At 51.6% G+C, this 11,402-nt stretch overlaps 2 protein-coding genes across 2 annotated transcripts; both read left to right on the top strand.

The window, feature by feature from the left end:
• Positions 1–4,341: 4,341 nt before the first annotated feature.
• On the top strand, positions 4,342–5,174 carry PG994_013484 (uncharacterized protein; the record flags this gene model as incomplete). Its single annotated transcript, XM_066864893.1, has 2 exons — positions 4,342–4,386; positions 4,479–5,174. The coding sequence occupies 2 exons, from the start codon at positions 4,342–4,344 to the stop codon at positions 5,172–5,174; spliced, it is 741 nt and encodes a 246-aa protein (XP_066709854.1).
• A 924-nt stretch (positions 5,175–6,098) lies between these two features.
• Positions 6,099–11,069, top strand: PG994_013483 (sulfite reductase; the record flags this gene model as incomplete). The annotated part of the gene is made up of 5 exons (XM_066864892.1): positions 6,099–6,180; positions 6,441–6,547; positions 6,614–8,962; positions 9,003–10,976; positions 11,040–11,069. The coding sequence occupies 5 exons, from the start codon at positions 6,099–6,101 to the stop codon at positions 11,067–11,069; spliced, it is 4,542 nt and encodes a 1,513-aa protein (XP_066709853.1).
• Positions 11,070–11,402: the final 333 nt, after the last annotated feature.

The following is an 11,402-nucleotide window of genomic DNA, read 5'->3' as shown; positions in this document are numbered from 1 at the left end:
GGTGGTTAGCAGGGATGATCGGATGGTCAGAGGCTGTTTTGTTAGAGGAATAGGTTGGGAAGGAAGGAGCGTGAGTAGCGCCAACCGTGTTGGAAAGCCCGAACGAATGTGAACGACCGCCAAACGGATCTGGCGTGCCGAGAAACGCACTTAAGGTGTCGTGAAACGGACTTGAAGTTCTATGAAACGGACGCGGAAGAGTGCCAAACCTATGTGAAGAGCCAGGTGTATGTGAAGGCCCAAGCATATGTGAAGGACTGTCAGGTGTATAGGGATGGCCAAGTGTATATGAAGGAGATACAAACCCATGTGAAGAGCTAGAAGTATGCGCGGAGTCATATGTATGTGTAGTGTCAGGCGTATGGAGGTGGGATGGAAACATAGGCGCGTGGGGCAGCGGATATAAAGAGCCAAACTCACCTGAAGAATCAAGCGTATGTGGAAGTGCATAGTGAGACATTTGTGCGGAACCAAACGTAGGCAAAGAGCCAAGCATATCTGGATGGGATGGAAAGGAATGGGCTATGGTTGATGCTGAGGTCACCTGAGGTATGTGATCTCCGAGTGATGCTGCGGCAGGATTTACCTGTGTGTGAAGTTCTCCAATGTCTCTATACCAAAGACGGAATGGTTAAAAACGGTTGGCGAAGTTGTGGGAAAAGTGAATGAGGTATTACTTCCTGTTGTGTATGATGATCATTGTTGGTGAGAGAAGTGCAAGGATGTGTCATGTTGAAGTCGTGAGAAAAGTGAAAAGGTGTTACCTACTGTTGTGTATGATGATCATTGTTATTGAGAGGAGTGGAAGTGTGACGTAGGATGAGAGGAGTGGAAGGTTGTGGGATGTCGAAGTTGGAGGAACAATGAAATAGGTCTTACTTACTGTTGAGTATGCTGGTCATGGCTGGTGATGGGGCGGCCATCATCACCAAGCTCTGGGTAAGCAAGATGACTGTTGCAATGCTCACATCCATGGCAAGATGGATATGTGCAAGGAAGCACCAGAGGTTGACCATACTCGTCAAGTTCGTCGTCCATGGTAGCGGTGATGGAATAGCCTTTGCTTGCTAGATGATGGTACCCTGTTTCGTGTTCGATGGATGAGAAAACGAAAGTGTCCAATAGTGTTCCAGCTCCTCCAAGCCACTGGCACTTTCGAGAAAGTCCGCTAGGTGCGGTGGAGGTTTGTGGTGATGGAAGGTCGGACGGCAACAAAGAAGACCGGGTGAAGGAAGTGTGAAGGTAAAAGAAACAGAAGGCTTTGCTGATGTTTGTTGATGAAGGAGAAGAAAGATGAACTACGATGGTGGTGGTTCAAGACGTAGAGAAGAAGTGTGTATGTGCGGGAGTGCAGGAAGTTCGTTCCAGAACTTGGTGGTTGAGAAGGAAAAATGATTGTGGTGAAATGTTTGAGGTTCGGGAATGAATGGGTCTATATATAGCCGAGAGAATGAAGCTACCGTGGGCAATAGGGCTAGGGTGGTGAAGAATCCGCATTATTTCGGTTGTCAGCAGTCGATAGGATTCCAGTTGACACTGCGAGAGCAACAGAGCTAGGGTGGTGAGGGAGCTGTATTACTTCGGTTGTCAGCAGTCGATAGGGTTTCTGCTGCCACTGCGAGGGTAAGCCTGGGGATTTCAAGGCTTCCTAAGCTTAGTCGCCGACAAGGTCCACGATTTGGGCATTTGAGGGGTGATCGCCGACAGGCCAGGCAGCCCCGGACCTCAGGAAGTGTGTCTTAATGGGATCACGATAACTCATGTTGTTATATTGGGTTTTGATAACCCCTATTAGTCTACAAAGGGGCAGAGTATAGCAAAGCGAGTAATGCCCGAGAGATTCAGAAGGCTCAAGCACGCGCAGAAACTTGACTACTCTCTATATTAATAACAAGGAGTCGTATAAGCTCATTGTCAGGTGCGAGCAGAACAACCCCAAGGATGTTACTCCAGGATTGGAGCATGTATATGGACTGCTGCTTTATGATGAAGTGGATCACCAGGACTTCATGAACAAGAACATCAATTGTACTTACACCTTGAGTAGTCCTACCATACCTGAACTCCCCGAATTGGCCTCGGGATGTAGGATACTGTTCTTCTACCTTCTCTGCGTCATGAAATCAGACTTTGCAGTCAGCTGTGTACCCACCAACCTTAAGTGATCTCGTCTCGCGAGACTTCCTCTTCTCCTTGGTCATTGGGTATTCCATCCTGCCGGAATTGAGAAGGCTTGCCTAACGTCTCAGGGGTATCTGTATTCTCATAGAAGCAAGTGCAAATCGTAATACGCTAATCGGAACAAGATTCAATATATGCCACCAGATGCCCAAGCAACTAGGCGGTGTCCAGAGTATACCCTCATAATTTGCAAGTAGCTTAGCATTAGAATCAAACATAACTTCATATAGCTGGCAGTGATTCCCTTATTTGCTGAATATCGCACACAATCCGGAACGGTCTTCTAGTTCCACCAGATATTCGGATGGTGAGTCTACGTCAGACGCAAGATTTGCTTTGCCCAAGTCATGGTATATGTTGAAGTATCAGGTCTCTTCAAAACCAAGTCGGGTTGGCAATGAGGGAGTTACCCTCGTATTTAGTGAAAAGTATTCATTTTGCAATGAGTAAACGTTCTATCTAGACATGCTATAGCAACCGCCAAGGACAATGAGAAAGCTAACCATACGATTGCCAAATATAATGATTCATCGAGAACTTCACGTTCCAGGGCCTCCAATGTTGGACTTAGAGAAAGTTTGATGTGGCATGATTTATATCGTCGTCCCTATGTAGGCGACGCATGTATGGGCCTCAGACGGCTTAGAAGCATGCCACTATGATTTCACTGTAATCATTGATTCGGACTATGTAGGCTGGCTATAGCTTTTTGGCGCGTAGCCACGGTCGCAAATAAAGATGTTGAGAATCAATAATAAATGCTGGAAAGGAAGAGACCTGAACACTCAAGCGGCCGCCTGAAAGCCCTGGATTTATCTTCCATGTCGCAGAGACTGGACAAGTTTCCATGAGAGACTAGATTGAGTTCGACTGAAGCCATTGGCACAATTGGAAACATGTTAGACAGCCTAGTCTCAGTACTTACAGAACGTACAACTGGTAAGTCATGTGCACCATCAATCTATAGGACCTAATTCGACAGATTTTCGCCAAGTACGATTTCAGCTACATTGCAGACGCCCGCCAATGTCCAGTGAGCATCCCACCACAGAAGGTCCAGAACCAACAGTCAAACATCGAGTAAATCTCTTCTGCATACGGCACCTCCAGCGATGCCCAGCTCAGACAATATTACAACATCTGCGTTTTGCATCTGCCATGGCTAGCGGGCATATGGAGGCTGGAGACCTGTCCAGGTGTACCAAAGTCCGCGAATCTATGCCAGGATACAAAGCGGAGTTCATGATCGTAGCCAGGTAGACATGTCGATCCAGCAATTCAAGCAGCAATGGAAGGCGAGGTTCTTGGTTATATGCTGTTACGAACTGGGCTTCCTTGGCGGATAGTCACAAGGGGATGGCCGTCAGCATGTTTATCAAATGATCATCGTGATCCTTTGGAATGCAAGAACATGCTACCAAGTGATATGGTCAAAACCATACATTGTAAAGAGAAGGGTCGAAAGACGGTGAGTTCAGATGTTTATGAACGTTATTGAGCAACTATGTAATTCGAGGTAAGGTCTCGCAGAGGAGATATGGTATCCGCCCATAACCCCCACAAACTCCATGCTGGGAGAACTATCAAGCATGCCCAAGTCAAATCTGCAACTAGGTGATATATAGTCAACATCTTGGTCATTACTGACATGTGTCGCCATTGAGATCATGCAGATCAAAACTCTGGTTTCCCTTGTCTGAGGATGCATTGCTGTCCTGCTTAATTTATGGATTCAACGTACATAAGGCGTTCAAAGTGTGCTCAGAGCTGCTCAAGAGCTTACATCAACGATATAGTCGGGGCAGTATCGCAATCCAACCTGCCGAAAGTTGATCCCTGGCTCTGGACCAGCAAGTCAATGTACGACCAGAATTGGAATCAAGTTTGATGTTGGTGATATTGCACGTGAATTATGAAGGTGACATGGCGCTAAAGGTGCATGAGTAACCAATCAGTTGCAGTGGAGGCGCTAAAGTCCGTGGGGCCGAGCCAGCCGGGCGTCATCGTTTCGAGAGGAATCTGCAATCGGTGTCGCTCGCTGCTCTCCTTTTGCCTAGAAGCGCTTCAGTCTCCCTACCTCTAGCAGCCAAAAGCCACCCTAGCGACGGCTCGAATCATACTTCAGCACTCCAACGGCTTTTATCGACACTATCTACAAACATGTTGCTTCCCGCCGGCGTGCAGCTCCAGCTGCCTCGTCCCAAGGTTAGTAGCTTTCGAAGTGGAGGCGGTCGCGTGCCCAACGCCTACCAGCCTGCCCAGCAGCAGCAACAGCATCACTGACCCTGTCGTCGCAGACGTTCCTCGGGCTCATGAGCCTCCAGAGCGGCACCGAGATGATTGCGCTCTCCTTTCTATTCAACAAAGCGACCGGACTCTACGGACTACTCGCCATTCTGACCGGCTTCCACCTGTCGGCCCTGCAGCTGTCGATGTACGTCTACTCGGTCGTCGCGCTCGGCATCCTCGCGTACTGCCTGCCGCACATCCGAAAGCAGACGCCCTTCCAGAACCTCGCCTTCGCCTGGCTCTACATCGTCGACACTGTCGTCAACACCTGCTACACCACCGTCTTCGCCGTCAGCTGGTACCTGGCCAGCGGCAAGACGGGCGGGCCGACGCCGCCCGACTCCGCCGATACGGGCGTTCCCCTGAGCGCCTTCATGAAGGCCATCGACACGACCGCAAGCACGAGCTTCATCGTCATCTTCTGCCTCATCCGCGTCTACTTCACGCTCGTCATCATGGCGTACGCGCAGTCGGTCATGATGCAGCACCGCAACGCGAAACAGCAGGGCTGGGGCGAGAACCCCGAGTTGGCTGGCAACCCCTTTGCGGAGGGCACGCCCGAGGGCGAGGGCTACAAGGGCAAGATCGGTCGTGCGATGCTCTCGGTGGGCAGAGGGTTCTGGCTCGGCGGCCAGAAGCAGGACGATGAGTGGGCCAAGAATGTCCGATTCAAGTTCCGAAGCAACAAGGTTGCTTCAGCTTGAATGTGACCGCCTGCATTTATTATTACCAATTTGAGAGTTTATCTCTGTCGACTGCCAGCCATTCTCTGATCATTGATGGCCTGTTGTACTGTTGTATATCCACATCTGCATGACGCCATACTTGGGTTCTGGGGTATGAGCGGCTTTGGGGCGGCTGTCGGAAGTCGGTGTTTGTAGCAATCACCGTCTTACAACAGACGGGACTTGTACAATTAGCGAGTATCTAGACCGAAAGAATGATAATGATGAGTCTAAGTCATAAATGCCATATTTTGTTCAATTTACATTCGTATTTAAGACCCAATATTGTTCTTGGAAAGTGGTGGTGATGGGCAGCGTCCCTAGAGTTATAGGCCTACTGGAGCGGCTGTCGGGATACATTAAATATGGTCAGCTCTCTCAGCCGCCCGTTGAGGCTAATTCCAGGCGACCGACAGCCGTCTTAGTGCAGCCAGTGTGCAGGGTCTGCAGGGGTAACAGCGATTTAAGCGGAGGAGGCTCGGTCTTTTGGGTTCGAAATGGCATTTGGCACCAGTTCGGGGTCCAGGCGGTTCTCTGTTTCTGACCTTGGGAAGCACTGCAATTGGGCGGTTTCGGTCTCTGGGGTGGCACCATGGGGACTAGTCGCGATCACGCCATCGATCAATGGCAGCGGATGACAATTGCACCATAGCAGAGATAGCAGCTGACATTGGAGGCAATAAAACCACCGCTTTTCCACTATCACTCATAGCGGGGGCTCAGATGGGACGGGCATCTTGGGAGCAAGCAGCCGATTCGAGAAAAAATAGTGCTGTAGTGTGTCCAGAAAATAATTTCCCAGACGCCGAGCCCCTCAAGTCATGCTGCCGCCATCGCTCTACTCCCCATTAAAATCGCTTTCTAGATAAAAACCTGGGGAGGAGTCCCTCGACATCCATCACCATGTCTTTCCTTTTCGGTTCGTCTTCAGCTCAGGCATCGGCAAAGATGGCGGATATCCAGATTCGCACGCCCGAAGAGGCAGGTACGTTGCAATAAGAAACCACTGTCACCACCACAGCCCACCAACCACGTCCCATGGTGGGATGGCGGGGCAATTCTGCTGCTGCAAGCCGAGCGCAGGTGTCCATGGCCATGTCACTTCAACAACGTCTTCCACTTCCGCAGTCCAGATCCCTATTACTTGGGAAGAGACAATTGAGAATTAGAAAAGCTAATAAGATCTCGTTTGCTCCCGTGTAGTTGCGAGAATCGCCTATCTTTCCAGCGATGTAATTGTCTCAGTCCAGCCTTCGTTGGCCCAGGATTCTGCTTTTTCATCCCACCTTAAGCGGTACGCCGAACGAAAGGATCCCAGCCTGGTCGCAAAGGACCAAACCGCTGTCCCTGAGGTATGTTATATTGCGGTTTTGACTATACACTGAAAATGGGGCGCCGGATTGACAGTTCTTCTCCAGATACAAGCCGTCAGGCACAACAACGATCCTCTCCTCTCCGTCTTTGCGCCGATTCGCTCCGGCCGCATCGTCTCGGTTACTACGAGCTCCGAGATCCTCCTGGCATCCATTGCCCACCTCTACAAGCTCGCCAACTACCCAGTCGTGCTTCACGTCTCCCTTCAGCCCCCCCAGTCGCCCGATTACTCCTCCATAACAGCAATCCGAAACTCGGGATGGACGTTCCTGCAGTCGGACTCCTTACAGGAGGCCCAAGATATGGCTATCACAGCACATGCTCTCGCAGTTCGATCAGGAAAGGGTGTCATCCACTTCTTCGATTCGGGCGCCTGTGCACACGACAAGCCTATTGCGAACGAAGACTCAGAGTTCGTACGACAGGTCCTGAACATCGACGATATCCGCAGATACCAGGCCGCCCCCGTCTCTGGCTCGGGCATCTATGCCGATGACGGAAGATCCGCAATCGCCTCTGAGCGGCGCGAGGCCCCCGCCAACGGCACCAACGGCCTTTCAGACTCAACAGTACTAGACGCCGCCTCCAAGGCCACGTCTTCCGCGGTTTCAGAGAAGTCGAGCCAAGAGAGTGGATCGACAGCCCCGCCAAGCGTCTCTACGGCGACTACCATCGAGGCTGAGGCGCCTGTAGTCAGCTCAGAGGATATCTACAAGTATGTCACAGCAATCTGGGCTCAGTTCAAGCAGGCAAACGGTCGCGAATACAATCCATTTGAGTGGTCCGGACCAGCCACTGCTGACAAGGCCATTTTCGTTTTCGGCTCCGATGCCGGAATCTTTGCCGAGGCCCTCGATTCTGCTAAGTCCACTGACGAGTACGCAAAGTCTGGCATGATCACGGCAAGACTTTACCGGCCGTGGCTAGCATCCAAGCTTATTGAGACAATCCCCAAGTCTGTTAAGCGGATAGCAGTCATCGAGCAGATCTCAAGAAAGACGACGAAGTGGGGCCCACTTTTGATCGATATTCTCACCTCAGTAAAGAGTGGCTTCGGTGGTGTCGAGCACGTTGTTGGCTATCAGCTGGGCTACATTACCAGTGATACCATCTCCCAAGCTCTTCGCGGCGTCTTCCAGAACCTTGTTTCGGAGAAGCCTCTCCAAAACCTCGAGGTTGGCCAGCGAGATGTTCCCGCATCGACTACCATTCAACTGGAGCAGCCCAAACTCGAAACTGCCTACACCAAAATTCTTAACCAGCTGTTCGGAAGCCGAGTCTACATGGCCAACGCCCTGAACTCGAAGACTGCCGGCATCTCTACAACTGTTGCGACAAGCCCCGAGTTCGGGTTCGGTTCTCTCTTGGCCCGAAAGGAGCACCGCCAGCGATTCGTGAAGGAAGCAAAGAACGCGGCTACGTCAAGCGAGTTCATCACTGAGGCACCCAAGAATTGGCTGGCCAAGTGGGCCGCCGTAGCTGATGATGCACAGAAGGCCAGTGAGGTCGCCGACGATGTTATCGCTCGCCTCGAAACCGATGGATCGCAAGTTTCTCGAGATCTTCTTTCCAGCAAGGGCCTCTTCCGCAAGGAGTCGCTCTGGCTTGTGGGTTCGGATGCCTGGTCATACGACCTGGGCAACTCTGGTGTTCACCATGTTCTGGCTTCGGGTGAGAACGTCAACATGCTGATCATCGACTCCACTCCTTACTCCGAGAGAGCCGCTGCTGATGCGGAGAGGCGCAAGAAGGACATTGGCCTCTACGCCATGAACTTTGGCAATGCTTACGTGGCATCCACTGCAGTCTACAGCTCCTACACACAGGTTCTGCAGGCAATGCTCGAGGCTGATCAGTTCAATGGCCCCTCGATTGTCCTTGCTTACCTTCCCTACTTTGGCGAGCATGACTCCGCTCTGACTGTCTTGCAAGAGACCAAGAAGGCAGTCGATGTTGGTTATTGGCCCCTTTACCGCTGGAACCCCGACAACGACGCTAAGGGCGAGCCCAACTTCTCCTTGGACTCGGAGCGTATCAAGAAGGAGCTGAAGCAGTTCCTTGACCGCGACAACCACCTTACTCAGCTCATGCGCAGGGAACCCACTTTTGCTGCTAGTTTGGCCCAGGACTTCGGTACTGAGGTTCGGGCGCAGCAAAAGCGAAAGGCCAAGGATGCATACGCTCAGCTTCTGGAAGGTCTTTTCGGTGCACCGCTCACCATTCTGTTCGCCTCTGATAACGGAAATGCACAGTCGCTGGCAAAGCGACTTGGTAACCGTGGCCGTGCGCGAGGACTCAAAACCACTGTTATGGCTATGGAAGACTACCCCGTCGAGGACTTGTCTACTGAGGAGAACATCATCTTCATCACATCAACGGCTGGACAGGGGAGAGTTCCCCCAGAACGGCTTGTCATTCTGGCATGCTGTGAAGGATAGCACGGATCTCGATCTGGCCAACGTCAACTACTCCGTCTTTGGTCTCGGCGACAAGCATTACTGGCCCCGAAAGCAGGACCGTGTCTACTACAACAAGCCAGCTAAGGACCTTGACCGCGTCCTTGGCAACTTTGGCGGTAATCGACTTGCCGACGTTGGTCTTGGTGACGACCAGGATCCTGATGGTTACCAAACGGGTTACTCCGAGTGGGAGCCCAAGATCTGGTCGGCTCTCGGCGTTGCAAACGTTGATGGTCTCCCTGAGGAACCACCACCAATTACCAACGAGGACATCAAGCTCGCTTCCAACTACCTTCGTGGTACCATTGTTGAGGGCCTGAACGACCCTACGACTGCTGCCATCTCCGCTGCTGACCAGCAACTCACCAAGTTCCACGGAACTTATATGCAAGACGATCGTGATGTGAGAGATGAACGCAAGGCCCAAGGTCTGGAGCCCGCTTACTCGTTCATGATTCGGTGCAGACTGCCGGGTGGTGTTTCGACCGCCAAGCAATGGATCCAGATGGACGATATCAGCAACAGTCTGGGTAACGAGACGATGAAGCTTACCACCCGACAGACCTTTCAATTCCACGGAGTTGTGAAGGGTAAGCTCAAGCCCGCTATGCAGGCCATCAACCGCTCGCTCATGACCACCATTGCCGCCTGCGGTGATGTCAACCGAAACGTCATGTGTAGTTCTCTTCCTACCCAGTCGAAGTACCACAAGCAAGTATGGGCCTGCTCCAAGACGATCAGCGACCACTTGCTGCCTGCTACCACAGCTTATCACGAGATCTGGCTCACGGACGAGAACAACGAGAAGAAGCAAGTTGCCGGTGAAGCTGTGCAGGACTTCGAGCCCCTCTATGGACCTACATACCTGCCGCGAAAGTTCAAGATCACCATCGCCATCCCGCCCCATAACGACACAGATGTGTACGCTCACGATGTCGGTTTGATTGCTATCAAGGGCGATGACGGTGAACTTGTTGGTTTCAACCTTCTCGCTGGTGGTGGCATGGGTACCACGCACAACAACAAGAAGACGTACCCCCAGACCGGTCGCATGCTGGGTTTCGTCAAGACCGACGAGGTCCACATTGCCTGCGAGAAGGTCATGTTGGTACAGCGCGACCACGGTGATCGCAAGAACCGCAAGCATGCCCGTCTCAAGTACACCATTGACGACATGGGCGTCGACGTCTTCCGCAGCAAGGTCGAAGCCATGTGGGGCAAGACATTCGAGCCTGCGCGCCCTTTCCACTTCCAGAGCAACGTCGACACCTTTGGATGGCAGAAGGATGAGAATGGTCTCAACCACTTCACCTTCTTCATCGAGAACGGTCGTATCGAGGACACGGCCGACTTCCAGATGAAGACTGGTCTCCGCGAGATTGCCAAGGTACACAAGGGCGAGTTCCGCCTTACTGGTAACCAACATCTCATCCTCTCCAACGTTGCCGATGAGGACCTGCCGCAGATGAAAGAACTCATGAAGCAGTACAAGCTCGACAACTACCAGTTCTCTGGTCTCCGCCTCAGCTCTTCTGCTTGTGTTGCCTTCCCTACTTGTGGTTTGGCTATGGCTGAGAGTGAGCGATACTTGCCCGTCCTGATCTCCAAGCTCGAGGACTGCATCGAGGAGAACGGTCTGCGTCAAGACTCCATCGTCATGCGTATGACTGGTTGCCCCAACGGCTGTGCCCGCCCCTGGCTAGCCGAGGTGGCCTTCGTGGGCAAGGCCTTCGGCGCCTACAACATGTACCTGGGTGGTGGCTACCATGGTCAGCGCCTGAACAAGCTGTACCGCTCCAGCATCAAGGAGGACGAGATCCTGGCCATCATGAAGCCCCTGCTGAAGCAGTACGCTACCGAGAGGCAGGAGGGCGAGAGGTTTGGTGACTTCTGCATTCGTGCTGGTATCATCAAGGAGACTACGGATGGACAGAACTTCCACGCTGACGTAAGTGATTGACTCATGATTCTGTTTGATAGATGACGGTTTCGGCTAACATTTGATAATTAGGTTGCTGAGGAAGAATCTGACGAGGAATAAGGGGGTCCTTGCTGGCTTGATTTAGGATATGTGACTTGATGAAAATGCGGCATCTATGATATCAAAAACGGCGTTCGGGAGGGGCGCATTATATTACACCGCAGCATAGGTGATATAGCATCTTGATTTATATGAAGCAAAATATGACATACATTCTTTCATATGTGGTCCTCTTGAGTGCGGGGCAGTGACGAGAGCTTTTCTACTTGATCTCCTAAAGTTATTATTTTGACGATGAAGAACTTGGTCTATCCCTAGTAGCTCGAATGTCTCTTCGCCATTGCTATTGTTGTTATATATCATGGTATTCAAGTTGTCACCGGCCATGCTATT

Source organism: Apiospora phragmitis, assembly GCF_038363925.1.
Source record: "Apiospora phragmitis strain CBS 135458 chromosome Unknown utg000011l:1.0-3236445.0:1.0-3240683.0, whole genome shotgun sequence".
NCBI lineage: Eukaryota > Fungi > Ascomycota > Sordariomycetes > Amphisphaeriales > Apiosporaceae > Apiospora > Apiospora phragmitis.
Note: the sequence above shows the minus strand (reverse complement) of the source record. Positions and strands in the feature narration are given on the sequence as shown.